The sequence below is a fragment of the Bufo gargarizans genome, chromosome 1 (assembly GCF_014858855.1).
Source record: "Bufo gargarizans isolate SCDJY-AF-19 chromosome 1, ASM1485885v1, whole genome shotgun sequence".
Taxonomy (NCBI): Eukaryota; Metazoa; Chordata; class Amphibia; order Anura; family Bufonidae; genus Bufo; species Bufo gargarizans.
Window position 1 is genome coordinate 380,404,349 of NC_058080.1, and position 20,825 is coordinate 380,425,173.

The 20,825-nt window shown below is 45.3% G+C and overlaps 1 protein-coding gene across 1 annotated transcript in view; it reads right to left on the minus strand.

Moving 5' to 3' along the window:
- Positions 1–5,693: 5,693 nt before the first annotated feature.
- Positions 5,694–20,825, minus strand: part of LOC122931243 (sodium/iodide cotransporter-like) — a 54,956-nt gene continuing 39,824 nt past the window's right edge. The window contains exons 14-16 of the mRNA XM_044285295.1: positions 15,272–15,375; positions 14,517–14,617; positions 5,694–5,923 (exon numbers count right to left, since the gene is read on the minus strand). Of these exons, the coding sequence (XP_044141230.1) occupies positions 5,723–5,923; positions 14,517–14,617; positions 15,272–15,375 (406 nt within the window). The 3' untranslated portion in view covers positions 5,694–5,722. The remainder of the gene's footprint in view (positions 5,924–14,516; positions 14,618–15,271; positions 15,376–20,825) is intronic.

The window sequence follows — 20,825 nt, forward strand, 5'->3', positions numbered from 1 at the left end:
GTCCGCAGCACTCCTTGGTGAAGTAAGTCCCTGGGTCCGGCTTCTAGCCACGGAACACGGGTCCCTCCTGGCTTCGGCTGCGGGTTCCTGCACACTCCTTTACAGGCCTCAGCACACAGCCCAGCTCACCTCCACTTCTCACTCTCACAGCCAGAGAACACAGAAGCTCCACATTGAGCACCACACCCTTGTTGCTGGTCGGGTTTTAACCCTTCCCTGCAAAACCTGGCCTGGACCGTGGGGAGACAGGCACCCGCCCGCATATCTGCCTGCTCCCAGTAAGAGCCGGCCCGGATCCACTGTGTTAACAGCCTAACCGCTGCAAAATACACCCCCCTCTGGTATGTCACTGTCCATGTAACATTCAGTTAAATTTTTACGCCGCTGGTGACAGCGACATTACTTGTGCTACATCTCTTGTATAATGTTTGAGCATCATAAATATCAGTGACATTCAGTTTAATTTTTTTGCCTTTGCTGACAGCGACATTACCTGCACTACATCTCCTATATAACGTTTCAGCATCCTAAATATCAGTGACATTCAGTTTAATTTTTTCGCCGCTGGTGACAGCGACATTACCTGTGCTTCATCTGCGGTATAACGTTTAAGCATCCTAAATATCTGTGACATTCATAAAAAAAAAATTTCCGCTGGTGACAGCGACATTACCTGTGCTACATCTCCTGTATAACTTTTGCACATCCTAAATATCTGGGACATTCAGTTTAATTTATTTGCACATACACTTACAAAACCTGCGCTACTGTACGTGTGACATACTTGCAAGCATATATACTATTTAATATGCTAAAGGCGCGCAGTAAGGGACTGGGAAGTTGCCGTGGTGCTGATGGTGCACGCAGAGGCCTTGGCCCTGGGCGTAGTGAAACTGTGCCTGCTGCCAGAGCATAAGCAACACACTCATCCACAATACCTAGCTTCATGTCCCAGTTTGCAGGGCGGCACAGGACACCACTCTCGAAGTCACACCAGTGCGAGCAGGTGGTCGGTTGGATTGCAGCAGATAATGTTTCCAGTCGGTTTAGCACCACCCTGTCTTCCACAAAGTCTAGTCTCAATAGCTAAGAGTCTGGTCAACAGAATCCTCACCCTGATCTACCTTCCTCCCACCATGGAGTTTCTTGGCAAACAAGTTATCCCACACTTGGATATTCCGAGGAGCTCTTTTCATTGCCATTCCTTTATTTGGCCCTCTCACGAAGTCCGCTTGAAGAGGGACATGAGGAGATCTTGTGCACTAATTCCAAAACTCTTGAGCATCCACAGTCAGTAAAAGATGACAGTGTGGAAGGACAATTAGTGTTTCACGAAGTGGATGATGATGATGAGACAGTTGCCAATAAGTCAACCGCAATTAGTGTCTGAAGAGGTTCATGATGAGGATGAGACACAGTTGTCAATAAGTGAGGTTCTTGTTAGGTCAACAAGTCAGGAGGATGACCACAGTGAGAAAGTGGAAGAGGAGGTGATGGACGATGAAATCACTGACCCAACCTGGGAAGGTGGCAAGCCATGCAAGGACAACAGTACAGAGGGGGAAGGATCCGCAGCACCGCAACAGGCTGGAAGAGGCAGTAGGGTGGCAAAAGGGAGAAGGCGGGCCACACCAAACAGGCCTGCAACTGTTCCCCGGAGCACCCCCTTGCAGCAATCTCCCTTGCCAAGGGGTAGGTGTTCTGCAGTCTGGCGCTTTTTTGAGGAAAGTGCAGACGATAAAATAATTGTAATTTACAACCTGTACCAAAATGAGCAGGGGCGTGAACACTAGCAACCTCACCACCACCAGCATGATCTGCCATATGGCATAAAAACACCCTAATAGGTGGGATAAATGCCTGGGTCTACAATAGGTGTCTGCGGGTCTCACCACTGCCTCCTCTTCCCCTGTGTTATGTGCTGGCCAATCTCCTGTCCAAGATGCAGGCCCAGATGCCTCCCGCCATGCACCTGGACCTTTGCAAACACCATCATCTAGCACATCCACTTCTGTGTCCCAGCGCAGCGTACAGATGTCCATACCCCTGGCCTTTGAATGAAAGCTCAAATACCCAGCCACCCACCCACAGGCCATAGCACTAAATGCGCACCTTTCCAATTTGCTGGTGCTGGAAATGTTGCCATTTAGGCTTGTGGACACAGAGGCTTTCCGCAGCCTGATGATGGTGGCCATCCCTCGTTACTCAGTCCCCAGCCGCCACTATTTTTCCCTGCTGTGCCATCCCTGCCTTACACCAGCATGTGTCCTGTAACATCACCTGTGCTCTGACCAGCGCAGTTATTGGGAAGGTCCACTGACACATGGACAACTGCTTGTGGCAAGGGACACTACATTTCCCTGACGTTACACTGGGTGAACATTGTGAAGGCCAGGAGTGAGTCGTACCCTTGGATGGCACAGGTGCTAACGACGCCAAGGATTGCGGGCCCTACTTATATCAGGATTTCAACCACCACCTACATTAGTAGCTGCAACCCCCCCTTCTCCACCTCCACTTCCACCTCTGAATTCTCATTTTGCAGCACCAGTCAGACATCAGTCAGTAGCTGGAAGCATTGTAGCACTGCAGAGGGGACGCGGCAACAGGCCGTGCTGAAACCACACTGAACAAAAATATAAACGCAACACTTTCGGTTTTGCTCCCATTTTGCATGAGCTGAACTCAAAGATCTGAAACATTTTCTACATACACAAAAGACCCATTACTCTCAAATATTGTTCACAAATCTGTGTTAGTGAGCACTTCTCCTTTGCCAAGATAATCCATCCTACCTCACAGGTGTGGCATATCAAGGTGCTGATTAGACAGCATGAATATTGCACAGGTGTGCCTTAGACTGCCCACAATTAAAGGACACTCTGAAATGTGCACAGTTTTCCCTTACGGGGGGGGGGGGGGGGGGTCAGAAAACCAGTCAGTATCTGGTGTGGCCACCATTTACCTCACGCAGTGCAACACATCTCCGTCGCATAGAGTTGATTAGGTTGCTGATTGTGGAATGTTGGTCCACTACTCTTTAATAGCTGTGCGAAGTTGCAGAATATTGGCAGGAACTGGAACATGCTGACGTATACGCCGATCCAGAGCATCCCAAACATGCTCAATGGGTGTCATGTCCGGTGAGTATGCTGGCCATGAAAGAACTGGGATGTTTTCAGCTTCCAGGAATTGTTACATATCTTTGCAATATGAGGCCGTGCATTATTATGCTGCAACATGAGGTGATGGTCGTGGATGAATGGCACAACACAATGGGCCTCAAGATCTCGTCACGGTATTTCTGTGCATTCAAAATGCCATCAATAAAATGCACCTGTGTTCGTTGTCCATAACATGCCTGCCCATACCATAACCCTACCGCCACCATGGGCCACTCGATCCACAATGTTGATGTCAGCAAACCGCTCACCCACACATGCTGTCTGCCATCTGTCCTGAACAGTGAAAAACGGGACTCAGCCATGAACAGAACACCTATCCAATGTGCCAGACGCCATCGAATGTATGCATTTGCCCACTCAAGTGGGGTATAACGACGAACTGCAGTCAGATCCAGACCCCAATGAGAATGACGAGCGTGCAGATGAGCTTCCCTGAGACGGTTTCTGACAGTTTGTGCAGAAATTCTTTGGTTATGCAAACCGATTGTTGCTGCAGCTGTCCGGGTGGCTGGTCTCAGACGATAATGGAGGTGAACATGCTGTATGTGGAGGTCCTGGGCTGGTGTGGTTACACATGATCTGCGGTTGTGAGGCCGGTTGGATGTACTGCCAAATTCTCAGAAACACCTTTGGAGACGGCTTATGGTAGAGAAATAAACATTCGCTGCATGGGCAACAGCTCTGGTAGACATTCCTGCAGTCAGCATGCCAATTGCATGCTCCCTCAAACGTTGCAACATGTGTGGCATTGTGCTGTGTGATCAAACTGCACATTTCAGAGTGTCCTAGAGTAGTGGACCAACATTCCACAATCAGCAACCTAATCAACTCTATGCGACGGAGATGTGTTGCACTGCGTGAGGTAAATGGTGGCCACACCAGATACTGACTGGTTTTCTGACCCCCCCCCCCCCCCAGTAAGGGAAAACTGTGCACATTTCAGAGTGTCCTTTAATTGTGGGCAGTCTAAGGCACACCTGTGCAATATTCATGCTGTCTAATCAGCACCTTGATATGCCACACCTGTGAGGTAGGATGGATTATCTTGGCAAAGGAGAAGTGCTCACTAACACAGATTTGTGAACAATATTTGAGAGTAATGGGTCTTTTGTGTATGTAGAAAATGTTTCAGATCTTTTATGTTACGTTTTGCCTCACTGTGACTGTGTTGCCGTGTCGGCTGGCTGCACGTTCCCGAGCTTAGCGGCTGCAGGTTGCCGCCTCTGTAGGCTGGTTGCTCAGGGCTGCGTGCTGGCGATGGTACGATGGTGTGCGCAATCCGTGTACTTTTCTCTCTTCTTGGCAGTATGATCTCCTAGAGGGTATTTCAGGACGGTTGCTATTGGCAACGTCCGGTACTGCAGTTTTCGGTGCTGCGGTTTCTGTTAACTCTGACCTGCTTGTAGTACCTCCCATTTAGTTCTGAAAGGATTAACTCCCCTCTGATGTTCCGTGGGTGTGTCCTTGCAGGTGTGCTCATTAATTGGCTACTTCAGCCTGTGAGTGTGGAGTCTCATGGTCAGTCTTGTTTGTTCTGTTCCTGGTTATGATGTGTTTGCCCCTTGCTACTGACCCTTGGGGTCCCTGCTGCTGTTCATGTCTGTCTATGTTTCTGTGTGATATTGCTTGTTCTGCATTGATGTTTCCGTTTGGTTGCTATGTTATATCTTTGCCTGTTCTTGTCTGTATCTGAATCTGTCCATAGTTTAGCAGAGCTGTATCTGCGTCCGAGCGCTTAGAAGAGCTGTATCTGCGTCCGAGTGCCTAGCAGAGCGTATCTGCATCTGTTCCTGTTCTTGTCTGTCCATGCCCGTTCTGCTTACGTCTGTGGCAGCCTTTACTGCTCCTAGTGTTCTGTTCTCTTATGTCTGCCTATGTTTGGTTTCTGTTCTTGCTATTTCTGGTTTATGTTATTATCGGTATTCTGAATTGCCATGCCCTGTCTTTGCCTGCTCAATGTACTGCTGGTACCTTTGGTACCTTCTGGTTCCTGCTGCCACTGCCTGGTTTACGCTCTGGAGTCGTCCCGGGCAACTTCCGACGGTTAGTCTATCCTCACCATCGGTGGCTCTAGTGAAGTTTGGGTAGTTGCTTAGTTACGCCCCTCCAGAGTATGGCTAGTCAGTGGCACAGTGGGTTTCTCCCGCTGTTCGTGGCAGTACATTGGGGTTTCCTGTTTGTTTCATTGTCTCTAGTATTTCGGTCGTACTTGACGTTCCGGAGGCTTGTTCTGACCTCAGCTCATGCAAAATAGGAGCAAAACCGAAATTGTTGCGTTTATATTTTTAGTCAGTGTAGTTTATTATGTATCGTTGTTGTGCAACAGTGTGTGTCTTAAACAGAATCAAACATACTGTACCTCAGAACACATTATATTTTTATTTTAGATTTTTGTTTGCTATTAGTTTGAACTAATACATTTTTTTAAACAAATACAAATAAAAGTTCCACTTTCTTAAATTTCACAGTATACAGTACAGTAAAAAGAGTAAAGATTTTTCTTGGAGTTCAATATTGATGGCCTATCCTCAGGAAAATCATATATATGACTCTCTGTCAACTTTGTTTAAAGGCCAAAAAGTAAAGCAGCTGTTTTCTTCAAGATGCTTTGGCTCTATCTTCTGGGAAAAGGTGGGGTCTGCTTTCAACATGAAGCAATTATTCTCAGTATTTGGAAATTCAGGGTTAGGCTGAATTGTAGAGTAGTAAACATCTCTCTTCTCTGTAGCTTGGAATTTCTAGAGTTGTAATACATCAGTCATTTTCAAATTCAGCACAAAACATCTTAGGCCCCTTTCACACAGGCGAGTATTCCGCGCGGGTGCAATGCATGAGTTGAACGCATTGCACCCGCACTGAATCCCGACCCATTCATTTCTATGGGGCTATTCACATGAGCGGTGATTTTCACGTATCACTTATGCGTTGCATGAAAATCGCAGCATGTCCTATTTTGTGCATTTTTCACGTAACGCAGGCTCCATAGTAACGCAGGCTTTTTCACGTAACGCAGGCTCGATTTTCATGCACGGTTGCTAGGAGACGATCGGGATGGAGACCCGATCATTATTATTTTCCCTTATAACATGGTTATAAGGGAAAATAATAGCATTCTGAATACAGAATGCATAGTAATATAGCGCTGGAGGGGTTAAAAATAAATAAATTATTTGACTCACCTTAATCCACTTGATCGCGTAGCCGGCATCTCTTCTGTCTGTCTTCTGTGTTGTGTGCAGCAACAGGACCTGTGGTGACGTCACTCCGGTCATCACATGATCCATCACATGATGTTTTACCATGGTGATGGATCATGTGATGACCGGAGTGACGTCACCACAGGTCCTGTTGCTACACACAGCACAGAAGACAGACAGACGAGATGCCGGGCTACGTGATCAAGTGGATCAAGGTGAGTTAAATTATTTTTTATTTTTTTTTAACCCGTCCAGCGCTACTATGCATTCTGTATTTAGAATGCTATTATTTTCCCTTATAACCATGCTATAAGGGAAAATAATACAATCTTCAGAACATCAATCCCAAGCCCGAACTTCTGTGAAGAAGTTCGGGTTTGGGTACCAAACATGCGCGCTTTTTCTCACGCGCGTGCAAAACTCATTACAATGTTTTGCCTTCGTGCAGAAAAATTGTGCGTGTTACTGCAACGCACCCGCACATTTTTCCGCAACCGCCGTGTGAAAGAGGCCTAACAGTAAAATACCGCTTAACATTGTACCTTAAAGAGGACCGCTGTCACCTCTCCTGACATGCCTATTTTAATAGCTTCATGTATCTCCCCATGTAATAACAATTCTGGAACATCTATTCTTATGTCTCTACATTGTGCCATTCATTTATTAGTTCAAGCACAAGTTATGAATGAATTGCTAGCAGTCTGCCGTAAGGGTACAGAGGGGTGGTAACCAGTTGGGGGATGGGGGGTTTCCTTGCACAATCTGAAAATGGCAGCACTGATTGGAAAGAGTCAGTCTGTGCAGGTACACCTCCCCCCCCCCCCTCAACTGGTTACCACCCTCTGTACCCTTACTGCAGACTGCTAGAAATTCATTCATAACTTCTAGTAGAAATAATGAAGGAATGGCACAACACAGAGCCATAAGAAAAGATGCCCCAAAATTGTTATTACATTTGGAATGCATGTAGCTAATAAACCAGGCATGTCAGGAGTGGTGAAAGGTCCTCTTTAATGAAATAACACAGATGGAAACATGTAGATCAATCATAAAAATCAAGGTTAATACTTGTAACAAGCAAAACGTTTCCTCAATTTTAATAAATGCTGATCATAATTAGTGTTTAGTCAAGCGAGCTTCGAATCATAGATCCGAAGTTGCTTTGCTAAAAACTTAATTTGAATGTTGTACAGAGATCTGTCTCCGTACAGCATTCAAATGTATGGGCTCCGACTTCGGTGAATAACTTCATCGATTTTTAAATCGGCTTGTAGCTCGGTACCGAAGCAGACCTCAGATTCAGGTTTTAAAATGGTTTTCAAGTTTAAAAATTGAAGTTATTCACTGAAGTCTTGAGAGACTTCAGAAATAATGAATTTCACCTGGCGAGAGTCCATACATTTTAATGCTGTACGGAGACGGATCTCCGTACAGCATTCAAATTAAGTTTTGACCAAAGTAACTTTCAGCAGATTGATATATAGTTTTGTAGGAAAAGATTCAGTATAATTTATTAATTTAAATCTCAGCTCATTCTGAGCTTTGGAGTCTAGTGGGCGGTCATATCAGTGATTGACAGCTATCTGTGTATGCACAGTCAGAGAGGGAAGGCTGTTAGTCACTAAGGTGGCTCACTGAACTAAACTCGTCAACCGCTGGACCAAGGCATGCCAAAACTCATTGGGGTTGACGCCATGTCAATAGGTGAGTTATCATTAATGTTGTTACCTTCTTTTTAGACTGGGCTCATTTATCAGACTGGATTTTTTCATTGTATATGCCAGGGATGTGTCACCACCAGACATCTGAGAAGCTCTGACAGATGTTCTTCAGAACCTCCTGCTTGAGGTTCCTTTTGTTTTGCTTTCATTTTCTCATCTCATTAGCCTCTTTCAGCTGTCATTGCACTGATTGCATCCCTTTAAATCCCTTCCCATACTGCATCACTTTGCGGTTTATACAACTTCCTGGAGTGTGCTGATGCTAGAAGCTGTTACTACTGCATCCACAAGATAAGTCTGTTTTCTTTATTTCTGTTTGCCTGTGGGCTTGATCCTAGGTGACCCTGACTCCCTCCGTATTAAGTGTAGGGAGCCGGTGGTCGTGTCCCCTCACTATTTTAGGGTGTTCAGGTGCATACAGTCGAGTAATGAGGATATGCAATTTTCTACCATTGAGATTTTTGCATAGGCTGAGCAGTAAGGGAGAGAGCTAGGGCTTTTACAGGGCTTACCCTCCTGTTCCTTAGTTTTGGATCAAGTCAGTCGGATCTTCATTTGTGTCTTCTAGTTTTCTGTACACCTTCCGTGACATTATAAACCGCCAAAACCGTCTCAAGCATGGATCCGGTTTCACTTTTGACTGAACACATGCAGGGTCTTTCATTGGAGGTAGCAGATCTCCGTAAAACTGTTTCTCAGTTTCAGGTGACCGGTTCAGCTTGCGTTCATGGAGTTTATTCTGAGCCTAAGATCTCGCTCCCGGATACGTTCTCCGGGGGTAGTGAGAATTTTGTTTGTTTTAGAGAGGCTTGCAAACTCCATTTTCGCCTACTTCCCCATTCCTCTGGTGAAGAGGAGCAGAGGGTGGGGAGCATCATCTCGCTGCTCAGGGATAAAACTCAGTCCTGGGCCTTTTCGCTGCACGGCCCCTCTGTTCAGTGGATGAATTTTTTATAGCCCTGGGTCAGATATATGATATATGATGATCCGGATCGTATTACTCTGGCTGAGTCTAGACTACGTCTTTTATGCCAGGGTAAACAGTCTGCAGAGATATACTGTTGAGAATTTCGGAGATGGGCAGCTGATACTGGTTGGAATGATGCTGCACTCCGAAGTCAATTTTGCCATGGTCTTTCAGAGGGATTGAAAGATGCATTTGCCTTTCATGAGAGACCTACCTCCTTGGACTCTGCCATGTCTCGGGCCGTTCGTATTGACAGGCGTCTTAGAGAGAGAGGAGAGATCACTCCTTCCTGTCATACTCAGTCCAAGGACAGTGCGGCGGTCTCATTCAGTGCACCGGGGTCTCAGTCGCTCTCAATCCCATGCAGCTGGGTTTGCTTGCCTCTGACAATAGAGGATTCAGCTCTCATAGGAAGGTTTGTTTCTGTTGTGGAGGTATAAATCATTTGGCAAATGTTTGTCCCTCTAGGAGATTCAGGCAGTTTTTGAGAGTAATAAAGAAACAAAAAGAAAAAAATCCTCTAAAAACATTCCATCTGTTACTATTGGCAAGGTTGATGCGGAAATTGAAGCTTTTCCGTTTGCTTGTAGTTCCCGTTTTGTCCTACCTGCCAAGGTGGTGCTAGAGAGCAAGAACATTTTTTGTGAGATTTTTGTAGATAGTGGAGCAGCTGTCAATCTCATTGATAATCAATTTGCTATAACTCATGGTTTCCAGGTATGCACTTTGGGAAAGGATATACCTGTTTTTGCTATTGATTCCGTTCCACTTTCTCAGAAATCGTTAAAGGGCATAGTTCACAATATCCGTTTGATTGTGAGTGATACTCATGTTGAGGATGTGTCATGTTTCGTCCTAAGCGGGTTGCCTACTCCTCTAGTGTTGGGGCTGCTCTGGCTCACTAAACATAACCCCACCATTGATTGGCAAGCGAGGCAAATAAATGGTTGGAGTGACTTTTGCAGAGAGAATTGCCTCACGACATCTGTTTCTGAGGTTTCTACTAAGACTGTACCATCTTTTCTCTCTGAATTTTCGGATGTGTTTTCTGAGAGTGGTGTTCAGGACTTGCCCCCTCACAGGGAGTACGATTGCCCTATTAATCTCACCCCAGGCGCCAAGCTGCCTAAATCTCGTTTATACAATCTCTCCCAACCTGAAAGGGTCGCTATGCGTGCTTATATCTCTGAGAGTCTGAGAAAGGGACACATACGACCCTCAAAGTCACCTGTTGCCGCTGGTTTTTTCTTTGTTAAGAAAAAAGATGGTTCTTTAAGACCATGTCTGGATTTCAGGGAGCTGAACAGTATGACAATTCGTGACCCTTATCCGCTTCCTCTGATCCCAGACCTGTTTAACCAGATTGTTGGGGCTAAAGTTTTTTCCAAGTTGGATCTAAGAGGGGCATACAACCTGGTCAGGGTCAGAGAAGGAGACAAATGGAAGACGGCCTTCAATACCCCTGAGGGCCATTTTGAGAATTTGGTTATGCCTTTTGGTTTGATGAATGCTCCAGCCGTCTTTCAGCATTTTGTGAACAGCATTTTTTATCATTTAATGGGGAAATTTGTATTAGTGTATCTAGATGACATTTAGATTTTTTCTCCTGATTTCAAAACTCATAAGGACCACCTACGTCAGGTCTTGCTCATCCTGCGGGAGAATAAATTGTACGCTAAACTGGAAAAATGTGTATTTGCGGTTCCAGAAATTCAATTTCTGGGGTTTCTTCTCTCCGCTTCTGGTTTTCGCATGGACCCCGAGAAGGTCCGCGCTGTGCTTGAGTGGGAGCTTCCTGAGAATCAGAAGGCGCTGATGCGTTTTTTGGGTTTTGCCAATTATTATAGGAAGTTTATTTAGAATTATTCCTCTCTTGTTAAACAACTCACTGATATGACTAGAAAGGGGGTAGAGTTTTCCTCCTGGTCGGTAGAGGCGCGTAAGGCCTTTTCTAGTATCAAGGAGAGTTTTTCTTCCGCTCCCATCTTGGTACAACCTGATATCTCTCTGCCCTTCATAGTTGAGGTGGACGCTTCTGAGGTGGGTGTGGGTGCAGTCTTGTCTCAGGGTCCCTCTACTGCCAAATGGCGACCGTGTGCCTTTTTCTCGAAGAAACTCTCCTCCGCAGAGAGAAATTACGATGTGGGAGATAGGGAGTTGTTGGCCATCAAGTTATCTTTTGAGGAATGGCGCCATTGGCTAGAGGGAGCCACACACCCTATTACCGTGTTTACTGACCATAAGAATCTGGCCTACTTGGAGTCAGCCAAGCGTCTGAACCCGAGACAGGCCAGATGGTCTTTGTTCTTTTCAAGGTTTAATTTTGTTGTCACGTTCCGCACTGGGGTTAAGAATGTGAAGGCGGATGCCCTGTCACGTTGTTTTCCGGGAGGTGGGAATTTTGAAGACCCGGGTCCCATTTTGGCTGAAGGTGTGGTGGTCTCTGCTCTTTATCCTGAATTGGAGGCAGAGGTTCAGGTAGCCCAGTCAGAGGCTCCTGATCTTTGTCCTCCTGGGAGGTTGTTTGTGCCTCTCGCTTTAAGACACAAGATTTTTAAGGAGCACCACGATACTGTCCCTGCTGGGCACCCGGGGGCAAGAGCCACAGTGGATCTCATCGCTCAGAGATTCTGGTGGCCGGCGCTTCGTAAGTCGGTTGAGGGTTTTGTGGCAGCCTGCGAGACCTGCGCTCGTGCCAAAGTCCCTCATTCACGGCCATCAGGTCCTCTTCTTCCTTTACCCATTCCTTCCCGTCCTTGGACACATCTGTCCATGGACTTCATTACGGACCTCCCTCGTTTTAGCAGAATGGTGCATTTCATTCCTTTTCCTGGCTTGCCCAATGCTAAGACGCTGGCGCAGGCATTTATTGATCACATTGTCAAATTGCATGGTATTCCTTCAGACATAGTTTCTGATAGGGGCACGCAGTTTGTTTCCAGATTCTGGAAGGCTTTCTGTTCTCGCTTGGGGGTTCGGTTGTCATTCTTTTCTGCTTTCCACCCGCAGTCGAATGGCCAGACAGAGCGCGTCAATCAGAATCTGGAGACATATCTGCGCTGTTTTGTGGCGGAGAATCAAGAGTATTGGTGTTCTTTTTTGTCCCTTGCTGAGTTTGCTTTAAAAAACCGTCGTCAGGAGTCCTCTGATAAGTCACCATTTTTTGGTGCATATGGGTTTCATCCGCAGTTTGGGACATTCTCTGGAGAGGGGTCTTCTGGTTTACCTGATGAGGACAGATTCTCCTCATCTTTGTCATCTATTTGGCAAAATATTCAGGATAATCTAAAGAGCATGAGTGAGAGATATAAGCGTGTGGCGGATAAGAGACGTGTGCCTGGTCCGGACCTGAATGTTGGTAATCCGGTGTGGTTGTCTACTAAGAATATCAAATTGAAGGTTCCCTCCTGGAAGTTGGGTCCTAAGTTTATTGGGCCTTACAAAATCTTGTCCGTCATCAATCCTGTTGCCTACCGTCTTGATCTTCCTCAGACTTGGAAGAGCCATAATGTTTTTCATAAGTCCTTATTAAAACCTTATGTCCAACCCATTGTACCCTCGTCTTTGCCTCCTCCTCCGATTGTGGTTGATGGTAATCTTGAATTTCAGGTCTCTGAGGAGAGGATGTGGGTCCCAGTGACTGACATTAAGGCCACTCGTTTCATCAGGGCTTTCCATAGGTCCCATCCTGAGAAGGTGGGCTCTTAGTGTCCGGAGTCCACTCGTAGAAGGAGGGGTACTGTCACCACCAGTCATCTGAGAAGCTCTGACAGATGTTCTTCAGAACCTCCTGCTTGAGGTTCCTTTTGTTTTGCTTTCGTTTTCTCATCTCGTTAGCCTCTCTCAGCTGTCATGTAGTTGCACTGATTGCATCCCTTTAAATCCCTTCCCATACTGCATCACTTTGCGGTATATACAACTTCCTGGAGTGTGCTGATGCTAGAAGCTGTTACTACTGCATCCACAAGATAAGTCTGTTTTCTTTATTTCTGTTTGCCTGTGGGCTTGATCCTAGGAGACCCTGACTCCCTCCGTATTAAGTGTAGGGAGCCGGTCGTCGTGTCCCCTCACTATTATAGGGTGTTCAGGTGCATACAGTCAAGGAACGAGGATATGCAATTTTCTACCATTGAGATTTTTGCATAGGCTGAGCAGTAAGGGAGAGAGCTAGGGCTCTTACAGGGCTTACCCTCCTGTTCCTTAGTTTTGGATCAAGTCAGTCGGATCTTCATTTGTGTCTTCTAGTTTTCTGTAAACCTTCCGTGACAGGATGGCCAACCTGAGGCTCTCCAGCTGTTGCAAAACTACGACTCCCAGCATTCCCAGACTGCCTACAGATATCAGCCTACAGCAGGGCATGGTGGGACTTGTAGTTTTACAACAGCTGTAGAGCCACAGGTTGGCCATCCCTGGTATATGCACTCTGCTTATTTTGAAGTGGTACTCCAGCCATCTTTGTGTATCCCACTAGACATTTTGTGGCTCAGGGATGGCGTCTTTTCTGTCACCTATCTTTGTATCATGTAGTTTTACTCATTGTAAACATGTGTTATGATAAAAAAAAAAATTTTTTTTATAATTTATAGGTACATTGCTGGCTCATTTCCTTATGTAGGTTGTGATCAGAATAAGCAGAAATGTAAATGTTTAAATTGCAGATTATACTGAACTTTTTCCCATAAAACTCTATATCAATCTGCTCAGCTCCTCCTGCTCTACAACGTCATGCCTGCAGATCGCAATGCATTTTCACAGTAAGAATATGCCTGTAGATGTAAAATTCATGACCCAAGAGAAATCATATTTTTTTGCATTATAAAGAATCTTACACTTCGCCCATGTAAGCCCTCTCCTGCAGTTTCTTTGCCCTGACTACAAACTACTGAAACACATTGTACATAGGTTATTTTGGGGGTTTGGCAGCAATTGTACATAAATAAAGGGGAAGGGAGGGCACCAGGTATGTTAATTATACATTCTGCACAATAAATATACCCATTCTTCACCACTTCCTTCTGGCTCTGTCGCTCCCAGGCTCTCTTCATTCCTCACTCCACTTATGGTCCTCGTCTGTCAATTTCTGCCCAGACAGGGTCATGTGCAGCCAATGACTGGCCTCAGCAGTGACATGTTCCCAAGTGTCACATCACTGCTGGGTCATGTGTCACAACCTGTCCATGCAGAACCTGGACAACCCCTTTAAGGTTATGTTCACATCTGTAATGTTTTGGTAATAATGCATAGTTGTGTTGGCCAGAGCTTGAGAGACATTTCATTTCCCCCTCCCCAAATCCTGATATACTCCACTGACTTTACCCGGACCTCAAGGGTTTTTGATCACTGCAGACTGCGCTACTCTTGCCATCAGAAATAGCAGAGGACTTTAACTAAAGCTAGTCAGGACCCCATAGCACAAGTATCAACAAAAACTATCATGTTCACATACCTTCTCCCCCTCGGGTGGCATCTCTGTTGATTTTACAGTCTGTACCGTTCCTAGGTCCCACCAAAGCAGGCCATGAGCTAATGTTTCTCTCTTGGTAGGTCCTAAATAGCAGAGAACAAATTATCATTGTTTATGTATCCTGAATGTGTGATCAAACATGTCTGAATATGTGTTATGTTCAATGTTGAGCGACTTCAATATGAATTTCGGGGAAAATTTGATTTGCTGCAAAGCCGATTTTCCTCGTGTTTTGTGGTAACTAATCGATTTTCCCCTGAAATGGTGGTAAAAAAAAAAAAAAAATCATACTTACCTCATCCATTTGAGCACGAAGACGCCGCTGCGGCCATCTTGCTTGAAGATCCCACACAAAATCTCATGCGCGGGGACATATGACTTCACCATGCCAGTCAACGTGATGACTTCATCACTCCCCTCGTGAGATTTCATGCTGGATCCTCAAGTTAGATGCCTGCGGCGGCCTCTTCACGCTCAAATGGATGAGTATAATATAATATATATTTTTTTTTGTTGATCAGCCCCTGAAAGGCCCGATCTCAGATGCCATGATCAACGATGAATGTGGCATCTGAGGGGTTCAGTGAAAGGGGGCGGCGCAATTGCTGTTTACTCTCATCGCGTTCTCTATTTACAAAGAAATGCGCTTGGTGACTAAGTAATTTGTGACAAAGTAAAATTCAGCGAAGCAGCCAAATTTAATTTTTGAGAACTTCGTTCATCTCAAGTTATGTTACCTGTTGTATAGCTGACAAGAACTCCACTTATAATTGTAGAAAAGGTGCCCAAGGCACCATAATACAGATAAGACAGAGCGTAGAATTCATCAGCAATGGTTGTCCTGTGCAGAAAAATTAATGAAACAATTTCACACTTCAGTTTTACATTTGTGAACAGTATGGCAAGGCACAAATAATAGCAAATGTTGTCAGTTTTTGCTGTTAACGTATAATATTCTAAGTAGGTAAACTGTAACATTAAGGGGTTGTTCAGGTTCAGACATACTGTATATCCCCTTCTTCACCCAGGCAGCCCCTCTGAGTTTGGCATCGGAGCATTTCATACTCTGATGCTTTCCCTTGCCCTGCGCTGAACCACGCAAGAGCTTTTTCATTATATCCGGTGACAAACTACGGTAGGTCTCTGCTAGGCGAAGGCTTCTGCCTAGCAGTGTTCCTGGTGATGTCACCGGCACTAATAGGCACACTTTAGCACTGCCCTAGCCTGTAAAACGGCTAAAGGCCACCCATTAGTGCCAGTGACACCGGGAACACTGCTAGGTGGAAGCCTCCATCTAGCAGTGTAAAAATGTAAACAAAAAATCCCTTGCCATGCGTGATACAGCAAGGGCCTTTTTGTTTACATTTTTACACTGTTAGGCGGTGAAGAAGGGGATATGTCCGGGTTCAGCTCTGAACCTGTACAATTTTTTTATTAAAATCTATAACAGCTGTATGATGGCTTGTCTTTTGCGGGACAAGTTGTACATTCTAATGGCACCAGTTAATATTGCATACGATGTAGTGGTAAGCTGTAAAAATATTTCAAATGGGGTAGAACTGGAAAAAAATGCAATTCCGCCATAGTGTTAGTGTTTTTTTTTTTTTGTAAAAAAACTAACATGTTAACTTCATTCTGCAGGTCAGTATGATTACAGCAATACCACTTTTTTTGCATTGCCGTATTGTGACCCACATAGCTTCTTTATATTTATTTCTGTGGAGCTGTGTGAGGGCTTTTTTTTGTGAGATCTGTAGTTTTTATTGATAACACTTTGGGGCATATAGGACTTATTAATCACTTGTTCTTCAATTTGTTTAGGAAGTAAAGCGACCCAAAAATGGCAAAGTAGCCATTTGAACTTTTTTTTCCATTATGTTCACCATGCTGGTTAGACAGGAAAAAGACCAGGGCTCAGACCACTATTAACCCCTTGGTGGGTCTTTAAAGATGCTCAGATCCATAGCAGATGGGTGGGTACCTTCTGTTATACACAGCAGATATCTGCTGGCAGTGTCTGTAATTTTAAAAAACTCCAATCACAGACATTTAGCCACAGGTGCAATGATCAATTGTGATCATGGCACCTTAGTGGTCATTTGGAGATATGAGACTCCCTCCAGTGAACAAATGCCCCTTCACCGGAGACATAATCGCTTGGTTGTTATGGCAGTAAGGTGCTCTTTGAAGATTCCCAGGCCTGCCATAGTAAAGTTCCTATTAATGCCTCCCTCATGCATGGCTTAAAGGGAGCCTGTGAGCACCAAAATGGCTGATGTCATCTGGTTTCTAATGTTGTGTTTGTCTAAGTCGTTGGATGGGCATGATTGTTGTAGGTCGTATGCAAATGAGGATTTGAAAGTCAAATGGGCAACGACTTTCACGTTTGAAGTCAAGCTTGCTGTGCCCCCTTCTCGCCCCTTTGGATTTTTTTTCCCTTTTTTCCTTCACACGCGATTCCTTCTTGAGATCTCGCACATGTGCCATGTGCACCCTATAATAATGTTCTCTAGCACTCGCACATGAAGGAAATAAAAAAGCCCATCAATTAATTGCGAATGGGTGGGAAGGAGAGAGGCAAGCTTGACTTCAAGCGTGTTTGCACACAGTCTGTAGCGGAATAAAAGTTGTTTTACAGCGATCATGCCCATTATACTACTTAGACAAACACATCATTAGAAACCCAATGACATCAGTTGTAAGTTAATAAGGGCAGTTTAGGTTCCATGTTGATGCTCATCGGTTCCCTGCAATTTTACCATGGACTTCTATACTATTTGAACAATTACATGTTCAAGTCTCCACATAATTGGTATTGTCACATGCGAAAATGGCTGAACTATTAAGATATGAAATTATTAATCCTGTGCAGTGAACAACGTAAAAGGGAAATAAATTGCATTTTGTTTTGTTTCTTCGCCTCCCCCCCTTAAAATTGAATAGAACTACCGCTTACCCTGTAAAAAGAGCCCTCATACAACTCCATAGAGAGAAATATAAACAAGTTATGGGTTTCTGAATTTGGTGATGCCATTTTTTTTTTTCAAAGTTTTTATTTTTTAAGAATATTGAAGGGGTTTTCCAGGTTATCAATATCATATCAGTGGGGGTGTCTGATGTCAGATCTACTTTATCGGTCATTCACCATTAATGGAAACTAATCAGTGAATTCATTGGATGCAGCTACTGGATGAAGCTGGAAGCAGAAGGCTCCATCCACTGTTGTTTCCAGCATCTGCAGCTCAACTCCCATTCACTTGATTGGGAGCTGAGCTGCACGCTAAAAGGAAGGCGAGCAGTTACATAATAAAACTTAACTTTTATTGTATTCAAAAATACTAGAAAACAGGCTACTCAGATGGGGTCTCTCATTTGTTCCAACTACGAGGTTTGATTTGTTTCGTTGGGTCAGGGATCCACCTGTTTGCTCAGAAGCTTAGGTGGCTTAAGCACTATAAGTTGAAAGACCATAAAGAAAGTCGTGATCTGGGCATACTGGTGGAGATCCTTGAGGATGTCCATTTACTGTATAATTTGGACACCATGCCCATTAACTCTGAGGGGAGGTCCCCTTTACAGACCTGAAAAAGAAAAGCACCAAAAGGCCTCCAGTAGGGGAGGTCTCATGCATTGACGTGTTTGTAAAACAGACCATTGCAGAACTCTCCACCCTCGACTCTTCCTCTACTAGGTTCAACTGTAGTAAGGAAGAGAGACGTGTACTTAAGTCACTAGAAGGGGATAAAAATATAACTATTAAACCCTCGGATAAAGGGGGGAATATCGTCCTTATGGACACTTCGGCATACAAGGAAATGTGCCTAGTTATCCTTAGTGACAGACAGGGTTATGAGGTGCTACCGAGTGATCCGACCATGAGATACCAGAGTGAATTACAACAGATATTAACAAGCGCTGAGACTGTCCAACTTATCAGTGGTGAGGAGTTTGAGTTTTTATACCCCTCCCATCCAGTGGTAGCAACCTTCTACTGTTTGCGGAAGGTCCATAAGGACACCCTACCCATGAGGGGACGTCCTATCGTCTCAGGGGTGGGGAGTCTTTACCCTCGTATGTGAGGGATGCAGGTGATTTATTAACGAAATTGGAGCACATTTGTATAGAACCGGACTGGTTCCTAGCGTCAATTGACGTAGAGGCACTCAATTCCTCGATCCCCCATGACAAGGGCCTGGCAGCGTCCGCACATTTTCTGAAAGCCAGGGGCTGTCAGTTCTCTGAACACAACAACCTTGTCCTCGAATTACTAGAATTTGTCACTAGGATTTTTTTCCTATTTGATGGCCGGACATACCACCAGCTCAGGGGCACCGCTATGGGCAGCTCATGTGCGTCGTCCTACGCGAACTTGCTCCTGGGCTGGTGGGAGGAGACAATGGTGTTCGGGGACGCGCCCAGCTGGTATACTGGGCACATCGCCCTTTGGTCCCACTACATAGATGATATTTTCATTCTGTGGAGCGGGACCGAAGGGGATTTTGCTGGGTTGGTCCATGAGCTCAACAGTAACTCGATTGGTCTCAGATTTACCTCCACCATTATGAAGGACCATCTTCCTTTTTTAGATATTTCCATCTCTAGGGATGATGTCGGCGGGCTGCGGACCACCATCTACCGAAAACCTACGGCAACAAACTCCCTACTTAGGTGGGACAGTTGCCACCCTGCCCCACTAAAACGGGGAATCCCGTTTGGACAATACATACAATTAAGACACAATTGTTCTGAACAAAGGCAGTTTAAACGCCAGGCAGATGAAATGAGAAGGAGGTTTCGGGAACGTGGCTACCCCGATAGGACACTGAGACAAGCATATCAAATGGCCCTGGGACGGACACGGACTGCCCTTTTACACCCGACCACGCTCCCTGAGAATGACTCACAAAAAACTATACTGGTCATAGGTATCTTTGATTCAGCAGCAACCCGAGTGAAAGGTATTTTGGGCCGTAACTGAGATACCCTACTGATGTACCCAGACTTGGCTGAGGTACTTAGTCCGTATCCCTCAGTGACATTTAGAAGAGGTACTAATCTAAGGGACAAACTTGTGCACAGCCATTTTAGCCCCCCTGCAAGACAACAGACATGGCTAGACAGAATGACAAGTGTGGCCGCTGCAGTTTTTGTGGTTGGTTGGTTCAAGGCAAATCGTTTGCGTTGGACCCTGTGGGCAATACCCACATTGTACGGCATTTCATCAATTGCCGCACTGTGGGGGTGATTTATCTCCTCACTTGTGAGTGCGGGAAGCACTATGTGGGTAAAACCCGGATGGAGCTCCGCAAACGGATGAGCAAACACATTGGAGATATACGTAATGGGAGGTATACCCCAGTAGCGAGACATGTCCTCGCTGCACATAGGGGTCTTGCGTCAGCTATTACTTTTATGGGCATTGAGTGTGTTAAAAAATCACAACAGGGGGGGACTGGGATAGACGCATCCTTAAAAAAGAGTGTTGTTGGATTTTTAAACTCAACACCTCCCACCCCTATGGCTTGAATGAACAGATGCATTTTGGATGCTTTTTGTCACTGTTCATCGCCCTCTAAAAACCTCCACTAGATCAAAAACAACCCCTCCCCATTGGCATCTCCATCTGGATTAATGATATTTTTCCATTATTTAATTCTCTGACTATGGTTTGGTTTATAGATTTATAGATTTGATCCCTGCCACTAATGTTCTCTACTGGTGGGTCTCATTCCCCCAGGAATCTAGGGTGGTAATGTAGTAGCTGTGGGGTCTGTTTATTTCTCCCAACAGCTCCATCCCCCCAACGACGCTTACACGTCACCGAGGCTGCGCCCATTGTTGGCAGCCCTGGCACCGTTCGGCCGCGTGCGCCTGCGCACTGTATTTGAGAACCGCACCTCCGTTGGCCAGATCATGTGACAGGGGCCGATCCTTCTCCCCTTCCTTTTAAATACAGCGAGCTATTTAGTGCCTGTTAGGCCTACGCTTGTGAGTGAGGCACTGTGAACATCAGTGCCCACGACCCTAGACATCTGCGACACGCCTCTCCGGGAGTACTGTGAGTACTAGTCCTCACCCATTATTTATGTAGGCGGTGTGGGATCGTTTTTATAACGGGTTCCCCGTATGTTCATATGTCTTGCAAGTGATATTGTGGAATAACGCCATATGCCTCACTGTAGTATTTTTCTATCCTGCTTTTCATTGTAGGGTTATGATATAAGTGCCCCCCCTTCCTCTTTAAAGCAGGTAGATAAGTAGGATTTGCTTAGTACCAAGCCCTGTGTCACC